At 44.5% G+C, this 21437-nt stretch overlaps 2 protein-coding genes across 2 annotated transcripts; both read left to right on the top strand.

The window, feature by feature from the left end:
* The first annotated feature begins 9069 nt into the window (after positions 1-9069).
* LOC124708820 (sodium/hydrogen exchanger 2-like) lies at positions 9070-13836 on the top strand. The gene is made up of 14 exons (XM_047240472.1): positions 9070-9295; positions 9438-9556; positions 10017-10114; positions 10922-10981; positions 11093-11139; positions 11221-11415; positions 11551-11597; positions 11704-11770; positions 11973-12073; positions 12172-12273; positions 12396-12534; positions 12619-12681; positions 12822-12905; positions 13204-13836. Exons 1-14 carry the CDS (start codon positions 9107-9109, stop codon positions 13558-13560), a joined length of 1668 nt encoding a protein of 555 aa, XP_047096428.1. The 5' UTR covers positions 9070-9106; the 3' UTR covers positions 13561-13836.
* A 1740-nt stretch (positions 13837-15576) lies between these two features.
* Positions 15577-18862, top strand: LOC124647190 (FBD-associated F-box protein At5g38590-like). Its single transcript, XM_047187162.1, has 3 exons — positions 15577-16659; positions 17121-17303; positions 18299-18862. The coding sequence occupies exons 1-3, from the start codon at positions 15577-15579 to the stop codon at positions 18584-18586; spliced, it is 1554 nt and encodes a 517-aa protein (XP_047043118.1). The 3' UTR covers positions 18587-18862.
* The last annotated feature ends 2575 nt before the right edge of the window (positions 18863-21437 follow it).

Here is a 21437-nt window from a genome sequence, read left to right as displayed (position 1 = left end):
GTTGTGTGGGTGAACCTGTGCTAATGTACCGCCCTTCCTAGGACTAATACATACTTGTGATTATACCCCTTGCAAGCATCCGCAACTACAAGAAAGTAATTAAGATAAATCTAACCACGGCCTTAAACTACGAGATCCTCGCTATCCCTCCTGCATCGATATACCAACGGGGGCTTAGGTTTCGTCACTCCGGCAACCCCGCAATTGGCAAACGAGTACAAGATGCATTCCCCTAGGCCCATAAAGGTGAAGTGTCGTGTAGTCGACGTTCACATGACACCACTAGAAGAATAACACCACAACTTAAATATCATAACATTGAATATTACTCAACCATACTTCACTACTAACATTTAGACTTCACCCATGTCCTCAAGAACTAAACGAACTACTCACGAGACATCATATGGAACATGATCAGAGGTGATATGATGATGAATAACAATCTGAACATAAACCTTGGTTCAACGGTTTCACTCAATAGCATCAATAACAAGTAGAAATCAATACCGGGAGAGTTTCCTCTATCAAACAATCAAGATCAAACCCAAATTGCTACAGCAGTGACGATGTGCAGCGGTGGAGACAGCGGTGATGATGACGAAGATGATGATGATGGTGATGGAGATGATGTCCAACTTGATGGCGGTGACGATGGCGTCGACTTCCCCCTCCCGGAGGGAATTTCCCCGGCGGATCTCAGCCCGCCGGAGAGCTCTTTTCTCTCTGGTGTTCTCCGCCCCGCAGAGGCGGCTGTAACTCTTCGTGAGGTACCCTCTGGAGCTTAGGTCTTCGGGACGAAGGATTTCGCGAAGAAAAGGAGGCGAGAGGGGCTGTGGGCCCCCCTCCTCACAGGGCGGCGCGGCCAGGCCTTGGGCCGCACCGGCCTATGGGGTGGGCCCACCTCGGGTCCCCTCAGCTCCCCCTTCTGGCTCACTTCGTCATCTAAAAAAATAGGATTTTTGGTATAATTTCCGTCAACTGTTGATCTTCCGAAATATTGCATTCTGACGGTGCTTTTTCCAGCAGAATCCTAGCTCCGGTGCTCGATCCTCCAATAATCATGAAACATGCAAAATAGATGAAATAATATAAGTATTATGTCCAAATATGAAATATATCAATGAATAGCAGCAAATTATGATATAAAATAGTGATGCAAATTAGACGTATCATCTGTAAACATACTTATGATCATATACTAGGTTGCTAGCAGCACGTAGGGATCTGATACGCGTACAGCACGCGTCCGTTGGGAACCCCAAGAGGAAGGTGTGATGCGTACATCGGCAAGTTTCCCTCGGTAAGAAACCAAGGTTTATCGAACCAGTAGGAGCCAAGAAGCACGTTGAAGGTTGATGGTGGCGGAGTGTAGTGCGGCGCAACACCAGGGATTCCGGCGCCAACGTGGAACCTGCACAACACAACCAAAATACTTTGCCCCAACGTGACAGTGAGGTTGTCAATCTCACCGGCTTGCTGTAACAAAGGAGTAGATGTATAGTGTGGATGATGATGTTTGCAGAGAACAATAAGAACAAGTATTGCAATAGATTGTATTCGATGTAAAGAATGGACCGGGGTCCACAGTTCACTAGTGGTGTCTCTCCGATAAGAAATAGCATGTTGGGTGAACAAATTACAGTTGGACAATTGACAAATAAAGATGGCATGACAATGCACATACATGTTATGATGAGTAGTGTGAAATTCAATTGGGCATTACGACAAAGTACATAGACCGCTATCCAGCATGCATCTATGCCTAAAAAGTCCACCTTCGGGTTAGCGTCCGCACCCCTTCCAGTATTAAGTTGCAAACAACAGACAATTGCATTAAGTATGGTGCGTAATGTAATCAACACAAATATCCTTAGACATAGCATTGATGTTTTATCCCTAGTGGCAACAGCACATCCTTAACCTTAGAACTTTCTCATCACTCGTCCCAGATTTAATGGAGGCATGAACCCACTATCGAGCATAAATACTCCCTCTTGGAGTTACAAGTAACGACTTGGCCAGAGCCTCTACTAGCAACGGAGAGCATGCAAGATCATAAACAACATATAGATGATAGATTGAGAATCAACATAACATAGCATTCTATATTCATCGGATCCCAACAAACGCAATATGTAGCATTACAAATAGATGATCTTGATCATGTTAGGCAGCTCACAAGATCGAACAATGATAGCACAATGAGGAGAAGACAACCATCTAGCTACTGCTATGGACCCATAGTCCGAGGGGTGAACTACTCACACATCACTCCGGAGGCGACCATGGCGGTGAAGAGTCCTCCGGGAGATGATTCCCCTCTCCGGCAGGGTGCCGGAGGCGATCTCCTGAATCCCCCGAGATGGGATTGGCGGCGGCGGCGTCTCTGGAAGGTTTTCCGTATCGTGGCTCTCGATACTGGAGTTATTATCGACGAAGGCTTCTTATAGACGGAGAGGTAGGTTTAGGGGCGACGCGAGGGGCCCACACAACAGGGCCGCGCGGCCAGGGGGTGGGCCGCGCCGCCCTAGCGTGTCGCCGCCTCGTCGTCCCACTTCGTTTCCCTTTCGGACTTCTGGAAGCTTCGTGGAAAAATAAGACCCTGAGCGTTGATTTCGTCCAATTCCGAGAATATTTCCTTTGTAGAATTTCTGAAACCAAAAACAGCAGAAAACAACAACTGGCTCTTCGGCATCTTGTTAATAGGTTAGTGCCGGAAAATGCATAAATATGACATAAAGTGTGTATAAAACATGTGAGTATCATCAATAAAGTAGCATGAAACATAAGAAATTATAGATACGTTTGAGACGTATCAGGATCCTCCACCGAGTGAACCCGAAGCTGGATACATCGTGTGCCCAATCTCGCTCCTGGAATCTCCATCATCGCTCTTCCCGGAACCCAAGTCAACAATACGTAGGCATTGGCGAGGTGATCCCTCGTCACCTGGGTAGCCCGAAAACGTGATTTTGCACTACGGCTCGGCCCGTGGCTCGACGGCCCGACGGGCTTGGTGGGTATTTGGTCGGGCTGGGCTGGGCTTGGGCCTGTTTTTTCAGCGTTGGGCTTTCCCCGGCCCGGCCCGACACATGCACAGGTATAATGTAGGCATAATAATAATAATAATAATAATAATAATAATAATAATAATGAGTTATCTCCGGTCAAATGTTGGTTAAGAGATGAAACTTGATAAGGAGATGCCATGTGGACTATGTTTTCACTTAAAGGCCTAAAAGTACATAGGTATGAATCCATGTTACTCTAAAAAAAAGACTCATCAACCTATTTGTAGCATTATCGAAGTTTAAGAACATGTACTATGTTTGGCATCACCATGATTTTCCAGGAAAAATCCCTTATTTGTGAAATTTAAAAAATAGCTAAACTAAAGATTTTCCTTGTTAGACAATCATACTATTTACGCAGTGTAGCACAACGATCACAAATAGATCCTTGAAACATCAAGTTTTTGAGTTGATACCTTTTTAAGAATCATCTCTCGAATTTACAAATACAACACATCTATTTTGTTCATGGTACACACGAGTACACGACATAATCTACTCAAATCGTTCGTCTCAGGTAAATATCAGATGAGAGGACAAAGTTACCCCGCGGGTGGATAACCATAACAAAGCATGACACACTAGAATAACAAACATCAAGCAAGCCGCCAAAAATGTTGTGCCAAGTAACTCTTTGGCTAAGCGCTAGGAATCGGCTACCGATATTAGCTTCCGATCTGACCTGTGTTTGGCCGTAGGATTAGAAGTAGCCTGGCCGCTCGATCTTCAACCAGGTCCCGCGCTTCTACCTCCGCTAATCAAGGAGCGATTGCATACGTCTGTTATGATTTGAACCAACGAATATGCATGCATCTCCGTGGTAACAGTTACCCATGCACTAAACCAAATTGAAAACTGCTTCCTAAAATAACGCCCGTTCCTACATTTTCGGATTTTAGAATGATATAGGCTGTTATTTGCTTCCAACGAACAAATACAGGAAAATAATGTTTATTTTTGAGGTTTGTATTTGTGCATCATGGAAATTATACTTCCATGGATGGAAGCATCGCTTGTATGCTGCGAGGATAGTAATATCAATGTGATAAATACATTTTTTTTTATCAATGGAAGCATTATTTGTATGGCATAGTATCCTTTTCTAGGTGCTTCGGAAACATTTTTTGGCGTACCAAAAACAATATTTACATTAGACTGAAACATATGCTTCGTAAGAAAAATCATGTGGAAGCACGACAAGAATATACATTGACACAAATTCATTTCGATACAAATATACATGTCCTTTCGCAGCAACAATAACAAGACACTAATTTCACTTTCGCCTAGCCATTGACGTTGCACGCGCTGAACTGTTTGATCATGGATGAGGTCCACATGTGCCATGAATTTTCCGTTGTCAACAAGGAGACACTAAATAGTGCTGCTTCATCCTGGCATGGGCTGAACACATAAGCATTATTATCATTATGCTGGATATGAATGTGCACATATGCAAGAAGCAAAAATGTATACACAATCATTTATTTATAAGGAAGCACCACTAGTCGTGATTGAAGCAGATACCAGTATTCGTTGAAGCAAGGTGTGTATCCAATAAAATAAGCACACACTTAAATGGTTGAAGAACAAATTCACTACCAATCATATGCAAGAAATTAAGTTAGGAAGCATTATTATTTTTTCATGGAAATGGCAAAGAGAAAAAAGTGAAGCACACATCAGTAGTGGTTGAAACAGAAAATGCAAGAAAATGCATGTACCATAAATTCATTAAAGAAGCAAACATTGACGGTGGTTTGAAGCACACCACCTGAAGTTCTGAAGTTGAGGAAAAATGTCAAAACAATAGAAGAAATATACACTGGCATGGTTGGTGTAACAATTCACTACCATGGTAATGACAACTACAACAACATAAAAGAACAAAATTAAGTTGCATGGTGATATTGCTCCAAATTTTGTAGATCAAAGAAACATATACAGTCCCCTGAACATATACTAGTATACATAGAAGCATGGATACTCCGAAGCATGATATTAGTAGTCATATACCATGTAAGCATTGAAAATTGAAATTATGAGTCAGCACTTCTTGCCGCGGTATGTAGGTAAACAATTATCATGTAAACCTATAAAGGATATGGAAGCATGGTACAAAGTACAAACTGTCACACTAGATCCATCCAACCGTCTCCCAACATAATGCGCCAGTGGGGCTGCCCCGCGAAGTTTCCCCGTGGCGGGAGGTGCGAGTGCAGGAACCAATCAAGGTGGAGACACGATCCAATATTGAAGCAAATATGCATCACTGATGAAACAAACAAGTAGTATTGGGAAGCATGGTCAAACTAGAAGAATCAAACAAATTTTTATGTCTATGAATAAATGTCCATGATTAAGAAACATGATCAAGTCAAAGCATGAATGATATTACATGGAAGCAAAAAAATATGAATAAATGGAAGCATAACAAATTTCAGAAGCACAGTACACTAGTGACATGCATGCGGGAAGCATGAATTGCATTGAGAACACTGAAGAAAAAATATATGCAAACAAGGTGGACTCATCAAAGGTAATCATAAGAAACACAAATGGAAAAAAGGAAGCATGGATCACTATATTGCCTTTTAAATACCATATGAACCTTTGACATATCAGTTGTGTATGCAAGCAAATATGGAAGACTGATTGAAAAAAAAAAGTAATAGGGAAGCATGCTCAGACTAGAAGCATCAAATTTATTGTAAGGTGACATAACGAATAATATGTAGAAGCTGGAAATTTGAGAAAGTAAACTATAACACTGGTTGCTGCCATGTGTATGAATAAATGTCCATGTCTAGGAAGCACGACCAAGCCGAGGCATAAAAATCGTTCAGCACATCCTACATAGAGTACGTTACATGGAAGCCCCAAAACGACCACATTGTAACCTGGAAATACAAGGACGAACACTTGCGAAACTAGATCAGATGTAATACCAAATCCTGTGCTGATTTCCACTGAATGTAGCTTTGAAGGCCTGGTTCAGTCTGCTCCGACGGTGGTTAGTGCTGGATCGGACGGTAGGTTATCCGGCTGCACGACGAAAGGTTGCTAGGAGACTGAGAATTAGGAACACGCCGCGGCGGCAGGTCGCTGGGTGACTGAGAATTACGAACATGCCGCGGCGGCAGAAACTGGTAGTCACACGGCGGCAGTAACGAAACGACGAGGAGGGGCGCAGCGGGGTGATGCCGGCGGGAAGAATGGATCAGGAGGAAGGCGGTCGATGGGCATCAAGACCGCGGTGGTGGGTATTGGGGAAGAATTTGGGCGATGCGGAATTAAGGGCATGTGCGGGACGGACTGTAGGCTAAGAGCATCTCCACTCGTCTCCCCACAGAGCCCCCCCACGGCCACTTTTTTTCATTCGGACGGCGAAAAACGCCCCAGTCAGGCCCCCGGTTCCTCGTTTTGGTCTGGATTTGAGCCTATTTTCGTCCGGACTCCCCATGCCATCCTCGGTTTCCCGGGGGTCTCCCGGGGACTCCGGATGAAGCTAAACCAACCGCCCACGCCCACGTGTCTCCTCTTTCGTCCGGATTCCCCGAGCCATCCTCTTTTTCCCCGAGAAACGCCGCTTGGGGAGCACACGACTGGGAAACTACTCCTTCCCACGCCAAATCTTCCTCCAATCCGGACAAAAATTTCGCCGGATTTGGGCGTGGGGAGCGCCAACGAGTGAGGATGCTCTAACGGATGAAAAAGAAAATGGTCCCAAACTCCCAACCATTGGATGTATCGGAGATGGACGGTTTCTGAGTGGTCCGACGAAAGCTTTGCCATCGGGCTGCGATCTATAGTATTTACCATATTGGATGTGGCAATTGGATCAGATGTTGGTTGAGAGATGTAACTCGATCAAGGAGATACCATGTGGACTATGTTGTGACTTGAACGCTTAGAAGTACTGCTGACATGCATGAAGCCATATCACCACTACTTGCGGCATTAATGAAGTTTAAAGACTTGTCAACCTATTATCGGCATTCAAGAAGTTTAATGACATGGAATATGTTCGGTGCCACCACTATTTTAAGAAGTACTTATGTGTGATGAAAACGCCTTCTACAAATATACAAACATGAAAGCTAAAATGAATATTTTCCTCATCGAATAAAATTGCAGTTTACGCAGTACAAAACAAAATCTCAAACATGGAGCCTTGAAATGTCTAGTTTTCGAGCTAATATATCAAGAATCATCTTGCGAGGTTTGCTAAAAAATAGTTTGTCGATATCTTCAACATACTTTACTCAATTCCTGCTGATTTACACAAAAATAACCCTTTGTGGGAAAAAACGCATAAAATGACCTTCCAGCCAAAGTATTTTACGTCTCTAACCTTTTTGTGTGGCGTCCTTGCGAAGGCTGCCACACATGTCTATGTGGCGCCCGTGGGAGCGGCGCCACACATTATCGGCAAGCAAGCTCGAGCCGCCACGTATAACAGAATGTGTGGCGCCCTTATGAAGGGAGCCACACAGAAGGGTGTGGCGCCCTTGCGAAGGACGCCACACAGAAGGGTTAGAAGCGTGAAATGGTTTGTCTGGAGGATCATTTTGTGCAATTCTTGCTAAAAGGGTCATTTTTGTGTAAATCGCCGCAGTAAGAAATGATATTGTCATGAAAACGTAGAAAATGCCCACAGAAACTGAAACATATCTCATCCTAGGACAATACTAGCGTTCAAGTGGTCATGCTAGTTGCCGTAAACGTATCACTACAAGACAATACTAGCGTTCAAGTGGTCATGAAGCCACATCACCTTAAAAATGGTGTGTCAACCTATTTGGGGCATTAACGAAGTTTAAGGACATGACTATGTTCGGTGTCACCACTATTTTAAGAAGTACTTGTTTGTGACGAAAGCATGTTCTACAAATGTACAAACATGAAAGCTAAAATAAATGTTTTCCTCACTGAATAGCATTGGAATTCACCTAGTGTAACATAAAATCTCAAACGGGGAGCCTTGAAATGCATAGTTCTCAAGCTAATACCTCGATAATCATCTTGCAAAGTTTGCAAAAAAAATAAAATGTTCGACATACTTTACTCAATTCACCGCCAGTAAGAAAAGATACTATCATGAAACCGTAGAACATGCCCCTAGAGACTGAAACATATCTCATCCTAGGACTATACTAGCGTTCATTCAAGTGGTCATGCTTGCTGCCGTATACGTACCACTACAAGACAAGCGTACAGTGACATAGACGTTCGGTAGCAGTTCGCATCGCAGCAATTGGAATACCGTAGTGGGGCACCAGTCACATACGTAGCTGCCAGTCCCCACGTTGTCCAGCTATTCAGACAAGCCACGTCGGCCTCATCATTTCCCTCCAGATACACACACTGTCACCGTGGCCACACCCAGCCCCAGAGACCGTCACGTGGGGCCGCGCGATCCGGCCCCACTCGTCATTGGCTGGGCCTCTCCCGCAGCTCGCGTTTGGGGTTGGCCGTTGAGCGCGGCGCTTCACTGGTTTGTTTAATCCATTCCCCTCTCATCTCGCTTTCATGGCGCTCCCTCCATGGCCAGATGGGTCTCCACCACCCCTTCCCCCCAATCACGTCTCTCTCCGAATCAAATCACGCTTCCAGATTTTTCCTTCTCCAGATCCCTCCCGCGGCCAGCCAGTAGGCCTCCCTGAATCGGCGTCGTCCAGGTGAGCGTGGGAAATCTCATCTTCTTTTTGTCATGTCCTTGGTTCCGGCACGGGATTGAATCTTCTTCCTCCGTCCATCAAAGATTCTAATCGAATTTTCTTAGAGTGATCATGGCGAGCTGAGGAGTTGTGTGCGGGTTTCAAACTCTGGTTTCTTGCTGCCAATCTTCATCGATATTATCTGCTTCTCTGTTTTCTTGGCGATTCTAGCGGCTTGCTTCCGGCGACGACCGAGCCAGCTTCCATGGAGAAGCAAAGCTAGCATCCTTTCCGCGCTTACAATTCTTCGCCTTTTCTCCCCAGGCCGCTGGGCGCCGGGGAAGACCGGGAACCACCGCCGAGGCGGTGCCGATGGGCGTCATGGGGACGGATTTGGGGGCGCTCGCTCTCAAGTACACCGGGATGTCGCTGTCGGTGTCGGACTACGACTCCATCGTCGCCATGAACATCTTCGTCGCGCTCCTCTGCGGCTGCATTGTCTTCGGCCACCTGCTCGAGGGGAACCGCTGGGTCAACGAGTCCACCACCGCGCTCGTCATGGTGACCACTTCTCTCTCTCTCTCTCTCTCTCTCTCTCTCTCTCTCTCTCTCTCTCTCTGACGCTCGCGCTCCAGGTGTTTGCGGCTTTGTCTCGCAGGGGGTGCATGGCTGAGTTGTTCCTGCCTTCTTTGCTTGTTTGCAGGGGCTCATCACTGGAGGCGTCATCCTGCTCGTCACCAATGGGGTCAATTCGCGCATTCTTGTCTTCAGCGAGGATATATTCTTCATCTACTTGCTCCCGCCCATCATCTTTAACGCTGGGTGAGCGCGCTAACTATTCCCAGTAGCTGTCTGTCTCCCGTTGGATTGGGGGGGTTCTTACTGCCTTGTTGTTTGGTTTTCCGTGCTAAAAAATGCATTGGCGTGTCTTAGTGTAGGTTCTTTTAAAGGTTATAGGTTCAGTTCTTGGGGTTTTTATAAAATTAGGGTGAGTCAAGCCACATTTGTTCAATTGCTCTTGCTAAATGCGGGTAGGATATGCATTCATTTTGGCATTTTTTTTTTGTTAACTAGGTAAGTATTACAACCTTACTTACATCTCGTTTGCATCATATAAGACTTGGTACTTTTCTATGTTATGTATGTTTGTGAAATTGCATAGGTATCTTCAGTAGCAGCTAAAAAGTTTAACTCTAAAGTCACTGTATTAGTCTGAAGCTATATTTCATATGATTAGTCTTCGTCTCAAGTGTTGATTCTGAATATTTCCACAAACTATCAGGTTTCAAGTAAAGAAAAAACAGTTCTTCCGCAATTTTGCAACAATTACTTTGTTTGGGGCTATTGGGACATTGATATCCTTTGTAATAATCAGCCTTGGTAAGTTACTAAATCATTCCTCATTTTTGTCCATCAGTATTGTATTAACAGTGACAATCTCTTACTCCTCAATGCATTTCAGTGTTACTCATAGGTTTAGTTGGTGCACACGTAGAAATAAATCGAGACACACTACCTAGAATCCAGCTAGCCTTTTTTTTTTAACTAGAAAAGGCTGGAGGTGCTTTTAACAAAGTCCATCTTTTTTGCTTGATTATGTACTGCAGCTTCTCGTACTACACACTTGGTACACACCTTAATAGAGACTAAATGCAGAGTGTACTGCCACAATTGTGAACGTGAAATCAATAAATTTGCTGTAATCTGACAGCTTGTACCTCTCAGGATTGGTTTGTCTTCAAAGCTGTTGTAGTATTTCATGTCCTTCAGTGGAGTGTGCATGGCTACCATAGACATTAAAATGTAAACTCTATTTTAAGTATGTACTAGTTAGGACTGGGTGAGGTGGTAGTGGACTCAAGTCAGAAAACAAGGCACTTTCATAACTTCAAACAGAGTGAAGCACACATTTTTCTATACAATCTAAAGAACTAGTGAGATGAGGAAATACCTAAGGTAAATGGTAAAACTAAAGCTGATAGTTTACCGTATGATGAAACAGTTCGCCCATTAGGAATTGCTCCTGGAACATATTGAAGAACCACAATTTTATGTTCATGAATTTATGGAGCTCACCTTCATATAGGATCATATAGGAACTGATAGCATGATGTGTCCAAACCTTGCATTGCTCAAACTTTGATATCTCGCTCAGGTGCTAAGATTTTTGTCTAATGGACATATCAGGTGCCATGGGATTGTTCAGCAAACTTGATGTTGATCCACTCCAGCTTGGGGACTATCTTGGTTGGATATTTTGTTCTACTCTTTATGTATTTCAATATATGAACTGTTTGGACTTAAGATACCACTGAATATGTTATCTTTCTTTTAGCTGACTTTAATTCATACGCGCAGCAATTGGTGCTATCTTCTCAGCAACAGATTCTGTTTGCACCTTACAGGTTTTGAGTTGAACAATATGTCATTCTTGTCTTGCAAAATGATGCAACAAACCATTTAATTTGTGAAGTTGTTATCTGCAGGTGCTTAACCAGGATGAAACACCCCTACTCTATAGTCTGGTTTTTGGTGAAGGTGTTGTTAATGATGCTACATCTGTTGTGCTATTCAATGCAATTCAAAACATTGATCTTGATCATTTCGATGCTTTTGTTCTACTACAACTTATTGGAAAATTCCTCTACCTACTTTTCACCAGTACTGTTCTTGGAATAGCTGTAAGTTACCTTTGCCACTTTTGTGACACCAACACTAATAATGTTGCTTTAGATTGTGAGAGCATATATATTTTTCTAAGCATTCTTTCTTGATGATTCATTTCTGACTGACTAGTGGTATCACTTTTTTGCCAGGTTGGGCTGCTCAGTGCCTACACTATTAAAAAACTTTGTTTTGCAAGGTCTGTACAGAGCTCTCAAATGTGAATTCGTTAGTTTACAGTTTACAATATGAATTACTTCAGATTTTTGATTATTATTATGGCATGCTTGTGGTGTTATGTGCAGACACTCAACTGACAGAGAAGTTGCTATCATGATGCTCATGGCATACCTTTCGTATATGCTGTCAATGGTGGGTGTCTATGAATATATATCTTTTTAAAAATAGGCAATTCTTGTATTTCAAAAAATTTGGGGACACATTAACTATCATATGAGATTGATACTATATTTATAAACTTTGCTTATTTATTTTATTCAATTCAATTTTGGGCCTTAGTTTCTCCTTTCAGAAGCATGCAATTATCACTAATCTGCCTTTTCGGGTATTTCAGCTGCTGGATCTGAGTGGTATTCTCACCGTGTTCTTCTGTGGAATAGTAATGTCGCATTACACTTGGCATAATGTGACAGAAAGCTCTAGGGTTACTACCAAGTATGTATTGTCTGCTAACCAGCTTTGCTGGCAACCATTGCGATCCATTTAAAAATATGTATACTAGCTTTACTGATATTCTTCTATTCATACTGCAGGCATACTTTTGCAACCTTATCATTCATTGCTGAACTATTTCTTTTTCTCTACGTTGGGATGGATGCATTGGACATTGAAAAATGGAGATTAGCTAGTAGCAGGTACCTTTTGCTGTCCATGAATAATGTAGTGGTACTAAGACATACTAGTACTAAAATTTCTGCTGATTTTGTAACCATTTATTCTCACAACTAATTCAAGTGCCTTTTCCCCTATGGTGCAGCCCCAAAAAACCAATTGCTTTAAGTGCTATTATATTGGGCCTGGTTATGTTGGGAAGAGCAGCATTTGTATTCCCTTTATCTTTTATATCCAACTTAAGTAAAAAGGAGGCCCGTCTGAAGATTTCCTTGAGACAACAGGTTAGTATTTAACTTCTTTTGGGCTTCTGTCATATTGTGTCCCTTAAACCATAGGGAGCTAAGTTTGTTGGTATTTTTCGTTAGGTAATAATATGGTGGGCAGGTCTTATGAGAGGAGCAGTTTCAATTGCACTTGCTTACAACAAGGTGATACATGACAGTACCAAATATGGACTGAATAATTATCTCTAGTGATTTGACTTGGAACTGAAATCATGTGTTTTATGAAGCTATCTTTGAGTATCTAGAGGTTCTGATGCGTAACATACATTTCTAAAAATTTGCAGTTTACAACATCTGGTCATACTGCAGTGCGGGTAAATGCTATCATGATCACTAGCACAGTCATTGTTGTTCTGTTCAGCACAATGGTAATACTACTATAACTTGCTCATTATAAATCATATTATGCACAATGCAGATGTTTATAGTGTCTTTTGCTTATGTTATGCTTTCTTCAGACAAAATATATTATATGTGATGATGTAAAATGTTCTACAATATTGCCGCTTGTTCTTTATATGATTTTATTTTAATTGGTTGATAGGTCAATAAATAATACAGTATTCATAGAAGGAGTCTTGATGATAGTATCATACTCTTTTGCTTCCCTCAAGAAGGGAAATGGTCCTTCATTTTGCTAATGTATATGACGTATATTTGATCCAGGTTTTCGGCTTGCTGACTAAGCCTCTGATTAATCTCCTCATCCCACCAAGGCCTAGCAATACAGCTGATGGCTCAAGCCAGTCATTCCTTGACCCGCTTCTGAGTAGCTTATTGGGCTCCGACTTGGATATTGGCCAATACCCCCCTCAAACCAACCTTCAGCTTCTTCTCACCATACAAACACGCTCTGTTCATCGTGTGTGGCGCAAGTTCGATGATAGGTTCATGCGCCCGATGTTCGGGGGACGAGGGTTTGTACCGTTTGTGCCTGGTTCGCCGGTGGAGCGGAGCACCCATGGGCCTGGCCTGGGTAGCCTGGGCACTGTGACAGAGGCAGAGGCAGACGACCATAGCTGAGTTGAAGCTTAGAAAGTGCAAGTTTTTTTGTGTGTAAATGTTCAGATACCACACAATTTTGTTCTTCGAGTTTGTTGACGTATTTGTTGGTGTACCTTGTGCAGATAGTTTATACAATTACTTATGGAAGGTGATTAAGTAGTTTTCTGGGGCAATTCCAGATGTACATTTTGCCTGTAAATTTCATTGTTGCTCAGATGTAACAATCAGATGTTGGATATTAGTATTAATATGTATTAAATTACAGGTTGAAAACGAGAATTTACTTTTGGAAAATGCAAAGTCCTCGCAGAGACTGTGATGAATGTTTGGTTCATAACCACAGATTACTGAACTTTTTCACCAGTGTAGGAAATTGTTCATGGTCATTGTTTGCACTACGGTAAACTCTTCTCGTCGGTATTCCAAGCATATATGCAAAGCCGGTAGGTCCATGTCATTGACATGATGATAGCTTAAGGGCACATTTGGTAGGTTGCAGCCTTTTCGTGGTCTAGGGTGGGCAGTGGTGAGCAAATACGACACTAAGTCATGTTCAGCAATCCGTTTTTTTTTGAGAGAGAATATAGCGTTTTATTGATCAGGAAACATCATTACAAAGTTCTTCCCGGATAATCTCCGGAACAACACCAACAGAAATACTACAAATAGAGGACTCGGCGCAGCGAGCCAATTTATGTGCTACCACATTGGTTTTACGACTAGAAAAGGTAAAAGAACAGGACACAAAGTCCTGAGCCAAGAGTTTGATATCAGCAACCACCGTCCCTACAACAGATCGATCTTTCGTCGAGGAATTAATGCGCTGGATCAGAGACTTGCAATGAGACACCAGCTCGACTCTTGCAACTCCATGATCTTTAGTAGCCTGTAGAACACTTTGTGCAGCTTGTTCAGTGAACTGCATGCAAACACTTTTAACATGGGTGATGCAAACTTATCTATTTGAGTGCATCCGATCTATGTGTCTGCTAATCACTTCTCCCAAGCGGTGATCTTACCACCATAATCACACATAGTAGATACTCTAACTACAAGCAGTTCATCCTTAGTACCCTAAGTACAATGAATTAAGTTGTGCGCAAAACATATCATCGCAACCCCTACTACTAATAAAGTATCAATACACAAACAGTTCATCATGAGGGGTTCTGCATCGCCTCTGTCAGCCGCTCATGGCCGCGGCACTGGGAAGGATGGATGAGGTGGTGACTGAAAGGGGTGTCATGGGTGTAGTGGGCGGAGGAGGCCGAATCGATGGAGGTGGAGCAAAAATTGGGACGCTGATGTGGCTGGACCTGGACCGGGGCACCCCTTAGAGATCGGAAGCTAGGAGGAACATGATCCGTCGGACATGGAGAAGAACGCCAGATTCAGCAGGAGAGGCATTGATTTGAAGATGGCAAGAGACATAGAAGTGGTCGAGGGCATGAAGGCGACAACATCATGGCTGGCCACCAACAACGGTGACGGCGAATCATGTAACTCTAGCTCTGCAACGACAAGCACGACGACGTATATGGCCCACTCTATCATCTTGATGCTTCCTTGGAACACCGAGCGGCATTTTTGCCTTCGGGCGTAGGTTCTGTTTGAGTGAGGGCAAATGATAATAAAGGTCTAAAGAAAGATGGAGCAAAAAATCTAATCCAATGCACTCCCTTCATCTCAGATAAATTGTCTGAAATTTATCAAAATTTAGATGTATCTAAATACATCTAATTTTTAATAAACCCTACATCAGGTTCAAAAAATAAAAAACCCTACACAACTTAACTTTGGTGGGAGTGAGGGAGTAAATGAAATCATAGAAGACCAAAGAAAGTAGTGTAAAAGAGTAAAATTTCCCCGACACTTTCTCCACTCCCCACTGTGAGTCGACGGCGGCGCGACGCCACGCCACGCCGGCCACTCCCACCCATCCCCCATCCAGCTCCGACGCCGATTCCGGCTCCCCTTCCCCATCTACAACCCGCGAGCGTGAACCCCATACGCGACGCGCCAAATCCTTCCTCCATGGAGCAATGCGACGCGGAGATCCCATCCAGGGTAGGCGGGCTTTCCTACGGCGGCGACGGCTACAGGGAGGACCGCCTCAGCGCGCTTCCCGACGACTTGCTTATCCATATCCTTCTCAAGATCCTCGACGCCGCCGGCGCCGCGCGGACCAGCGTCCTCTCCCGCCGCTGGCGCCGCCTCTGGACCCTCCTGCCGGAGCTCCTCTTCCCCAACAGTAACCCCCATCACATACGCCTCGCCCTCACCGCCCATGAAGCGCCGGCCCTACGCAAGCTCGCCGTCACCGTCACAGACCCCAACCCTGAGTCCGTGGCGGCCTGGCTTCCCATCGCCGCGCGCCGCCTCTCTGGCGATCTTTTCCTCTTTAACATGGCTCAGCGGAACGAATCGGAGGACGAGGCCGGGGAAAGAGGCGCCTTTGAGCTCCCCTGCTTCGAGAGGGCCACCGCAATCGTGCTCCCCTGCCAAGGGCCCCTTGCCCTTGAGGTCTCCATGCCGCCTGCCGGTGTATTCGCGCAGCTCACTGCTCTCAAGCTAGTCTGCGTCGATCTACATGGCCCGTGCAGGCTCGGTGAACTTGTCTCCTCGCCGCGGTGCCCATCTTTGCGGAAACTCATCATCGACAATGCCAGGGGTCTGCGCAACTTCACCATTCATTCCAAGTCTCTCCTGTATATCGAGCTGAAGAATCTGTGGCCAGATGATCTCCTTGGTTTGGGCAACTTCACCGTTCATTCGGACTCTCTGAAGCGAATGACGCTGAAGAGTCTGCATTCCTTGCAGCAGCTCACTGTTACGGCACCAGTACTCAGATTTCTAAGTGTGAGCTTCTGCTTTAATCCCAGCAGTAATCAACCCGTTGCAAGCATCTCGGCCCCTCAGCTGGTAACCCTCCAGTGGAGGGATATTTATCATACAACCTACACCCAGCTTAAGATGGAAAATCTACAACTGCTGGGGGCCAACCACTTTTTTGTATATGGACAAGAGCTACACAAGATGTACAATAGCAATTGTGTGGGGCTTCTACGGCGCTTTGAGCTCATCGAGAATGTCGTATTAACGCTTCTCTATCACATGGTGAGTTCATTGTCTTGTGTGTTAGCAAAGTATTTTCATTTTCGTTGGAAAATATCGGATCGCTTGAATCCTGATGATTATTTTTTTAAATCCATGTTATCGAATAATACAGTTGCTACCCCAATGGTAGGTTCCCTTTCCATAGGCCAACCGAGTATATAGAATAGACACACCGTTATCCTGTAAGGCTGTAACCCATTTTCAGTTTTTTTTAATCATCGATTTGTTTGACATAATTTTCCAAATTTACAAAATTTCGAAACTTGGCAAGTTTCGAGGGCCGAGGGGTACATAATACTTTTAATTTTGAAATTCTTAACCGTTCTAGTATATTAATATATAAGGCTGCACATGAGCTCGGACTTGCTAGCCTTAAATAATCATTTCCATCTAAACAAGATGCATGTGCCATTTCCATCAATACTTTTCCTTTTTTGTGACTTCGAACAACTCTACTGCAGGAAATTACTAACCACGAGTACTTGATGGAAGACATGGCAAGGCTCCCAAACATCGCAGTCATGGGCCTGTATATAGATGCAAACAGACATTCCTTTGGAGGCAGTTTGTTCCATCTCCTCAGTATCTGTACTGGTGTCAAAAAGCTGTCTCTTACACTTCTTGGCAGAACTTGCTGTCTGGCGGTAATAATATCCTTGCTTTTTTATCTAGTACCTTAGTATCCATTTAAATTTCTTGGCACGCCTAGGCTTCAGCTGCTAGTTTCCGTACTCTAGGTGTTAGTTTTATACTGGCTGGATGCTTTTCTCCAAATTATATATGTGGCAAATATATGGCTTACGTATCTCCCAATGAGAATGCATGTTACTCTAGGTGTTGGTAGCTTGGTCATAGGTTTCCTGTTTTAAAGATTGTTAGTCTGGTGGAAGTGACAGAAAGTATTGAGTATGATTCAGGATTTTGCTTCCTACAAACAAATGGGACGACTCCTTCATATTCTCACCAATTACTTTGCAAGATCGTTCTCACGTGACCCATCCCTCTCTCTTTCTCAGAGTAGTGTTGTTAGGCTAGGTGAATTGGGATTACAGGAGAGGAGATGTCGCTATTGAAAGGTGGTGAGCTGGCAGGCGGAAGCCACCAGGGAGGGAGGTTAGGCGGCGGTGCAGGAGGGGTGAAAAAATAGCGGCTTTCTAACAGAAGCTGTCGGAAATTTATGGCAGCTCTCGTTAGACATACAAGGCAGTGATGTGAATTTGAGTTGAGTCATTGCATGGCAGGCTCCATGTTGATTAGAGTTTAGGGGATAATATAGATATAGTGCCTTGCTTGGAACATGTTCTTTCAAAGGTTGCGTCAATAACAATGCTCTAAGCTTGATTTAAGATCCATTCAGTATGGCTTGTCGATAGCACAATATATGACTTTGTTCCAAAAAAAAAAAGCACAATACCTAACTGTGTAAATACTAAAAGTCTAAAATAATGTTAGTTTACGACTTTCTAGTTGCATAGAACAATCTAGACTCCACTATGCAGCAGGGTTGGCTATTTCCAGCTGTTATTCTTTTGTAAAGAAATATCTTAAATGTTGAGGCGGCCTTGGAATTTCCAGTGGCATCGCTTTTATGCTATGGCATTCAATCACATGGGTTAATCTTATTTGCGCCTTGTTTCAGGCACATACTGATGCGTGCCGATCAGACTGTGTCTGCAATGAGCAATCTAACTGGAAGACCGAGGAACTAGTGCTGGATCGCCTCAAAGAAGTAGAAGTTTGTGAGCTGAGAGGAACTGAGCGTGAAGCTGCTGTTCTGAAACGGTTATTCGATTGGGCAAGGGTGCTAGAAACCATGACGGTAACTTTCGATCGCTCCATCCCTGCAAGCAAGGCCAAGGAGTTCTGCCGGATGCTACAAAGCTTCTCAAGGCCAGATGTTTGCATGAAAGGCCCACACTTTGCCTGATCTAGCCGTAGCGCCACTTGTTCAAGAACAGTTTGCTTGCTACAGAAGCTTGTCACTTAGGCTGGTGGTCGCTTTGTAGTTCTCATGTCCAGTGTCAGTATCAACTGCAGTGTTTTATGAACTTCAGAATCTGGTATATCCTTCCAAGATGTTAAGAGGCTGTATCAATTGCAGCTTTTGCGACTATCTTATATTGTAGGTTACGGGATGTGCTAGACTGTTAAAACATGCTTGATGGTTTGTTTACTCTACATATGGAGGTCTAAACGTTAGCTCCTGTCACAACTGTTAACCGAGGCATAGGTGTAAGTTTAATCTTGTTCGAAATCGAGGAGTATGCTTTTGGACCATGATCTGGTGCAATCAAGTTTGTGCGTTCTGCACAAGAATTGCGTCGAGGTATGATAGTACTTGCTAGTATTATTTTCAGAACCTGTGCCAGACACAATTGGGCCACATGTTGTTAGGGCATCTCCAACAGGGCGACGCAAACGAACGCTGAGTGATTGTTTGTGTCCGCGCGGACGAAAAATGTGTCTGATTGTTTGTGTCCACGCGGATGAAAAATGCGCTTGGACCCTGCTTCAGCGGGGCGACGCATAGTGACCGGGCCGTCCGCAGAGACGCAGACGCGGCCCAAATATGCAATAGGTTTGCGTCTATGTGGACGCTGCGCGGTCGCGCCAAGCGTCCTCCTTTTCTTATCCGGTCCCGCACGTCAACGAAATCGACCGCGTGGATTTGCTTCCTTTTCCCCTTCTTTGCTTCCTAGTGCGACGCCACCATCCCAACCCCACCCCCCGCCGCACCACCGCAATACACGTTGTCGTCGCGCCGGAGAACAGGATATCAGTCGCGGTAGGTTCTGGCGCGTTTGGGGGCCAAACATCTTCCGGTTGCTCCGCCCGGCCTCGCTGCCCACGACCTGTTCGGTCAATTGCGTCAGTAGGTTTTTTACTCATCTTTTGGGCGCGTGCGCGGCCATTGATCCGCATTTGCTACCCACGCAGATGGACATGTGGAAGATGCTGGAAAAGTTCCGCGCAAAGGTCATTGACTCCTCTTCCGACGAAGAGTCCGATCAGGCGACACAGACCATGGCTACTGCTGCGACCTCCATCCTCCACGAGTACAGTGCCAGCCAGATGCCGGTGCAACGGGGCTCTGTGAAGGGACGCTCAAAATACCTGCCGTGGAACAGAGTGGAAGGGCACCTCTGGCTCCACGCGGACTACTTCAACCGCACCAATCCGGTGTTTCCGGAAAAAAATGTTTCAGCGCCGGTACAGGATGTCAAGGGACTGTTCATGGTCATTCTACGGGGTGTCAGAGACTACGACCCCTACTTTCAATGCATACCCGATGCAACAGGTGCGCTAGGTTTCACCTCTTACCAAAAATTTTCCGTAGCTACTGATACGTCTCCAACGTATCTATAACTTCTGATGTTCCATGCTTGTTTTATGACAATACCTACATGTTTGCTCACACTTTATAATGTTTTTATGCGTTTTCCGAAACTAACCTATTAACAAGATGCCACAGTGCCAGTTCCTATTTTCTGTTGTTTTTGGTTCCAGAAAGGTTGTTCGGGCAATATTCTCAGAATTCGACAAAACAAAGACCCAGTATCTTATTTTTCCCGGAAGACCCCAGAACACCGAAGGAGAGTCGGAGGCGGGCCAGAGGGCCACCACACCATAAGGCGGCGCGGCCCCAGGCCTGGCCGCGCCAGCCTATGGTGAGGTGGCCCCAGGCACCTCCCTGCGCCGCCTCTTCGCCTATAAGACCCCTTTCGACCTAAAAACGCGATACAAATTGACGAAACTCCAGAAAGACTCCAGGGCGTTGCCGCCATCGCGAAACTCCAATTCGGGGGACGGAATCTCTGTTCCGGCACGCCGCCGGGACGGGGAAGTGCCCCCGCAAGCCATCTCCATCGACGCCACCGCCTCCATCATGCTCCGTGAGTAGTTCCCCCATGGACTACGGGTTCTAGCAGTAACTAGTTGGTACTCTCTCTCCCATTTACTTCAATACAATGATCTCATGAGCTGCCTTACATGATTGAGATCCATCTGATGTAATCGGTGTTGTGTTTGTTGGGATCCGATGGATGATACATTATGATTAGTCTATCTATAAAGTTTGTGAAGTTATTGTTGCTGCAATCTTGTTATGTTTAATGCTTGTCACTAGGGCCCGAGTGGCATGATCTTAGATTTAAGCTCTATAATTATTGCTTAGATTGTATCTACAAGTTGTTTGCACATATTGTTGTCCGGAACCCGAGGCCCCAAAGTGACAGAAATTGGGACAATCGGGAGGGAAGGCTGTGATATGAGGATCACATGTTTTCACCAAGTGTTAATGCTTTGCTCCGGTGCTCTATTAAAAGGAGTACCTTAATAGCCAGTAGATTCCCTCGAGGCCCGGCTGCCACCGGCTGGTAGGACAAAAGATGTTGTACAAGTTTCTCATTGCGAGCACGTATGACTATATATGGAAAACATGCCTACATGATTAATAATTTTGATGTTCTGTCTTAATGCTTTCAATCCTATCAATTGCCCAACTGTAATTTGTTCACCCAACACTTGTCACTTGTTATTGGAGAGTTACCACTAGTGTAGATCGCTAGGAACCCCGGTCCATCTCTCATCATCATACACTCGTTCTATATGTTATTGGAAGTAGTATCAACTATTTTCTGGTGCCATCGCCTCTGTGTTATTGCTACTGCTGCTATGTTACTGTTACTATTGCTCTCATATTACTGCTGCTTTCACATCACCCTGTTAGTAGTGCTTTTCCAGGTGCAGCTGAATTGACAACTCAGTTGTTAAGGCTT

Source organism: Lolium rigidum, chromosome 4 (assembly GCF_022539505.1).
Source record: "Lolium rigidum isolate FL_2022 chromosome 4, APGP_CSIRO_Lrig_0.1, whole genome shotgun sequence".
Taxonomy (NCBI): Eukaryota; Viridiplantae; Streptophyta; class Magnoliopsida; order Poales; family Poaceae; genus Lolium; species Lolium rigidum.
This window is presented reverse-complemented; position numbering and strand designations above follow the sequence as displayed.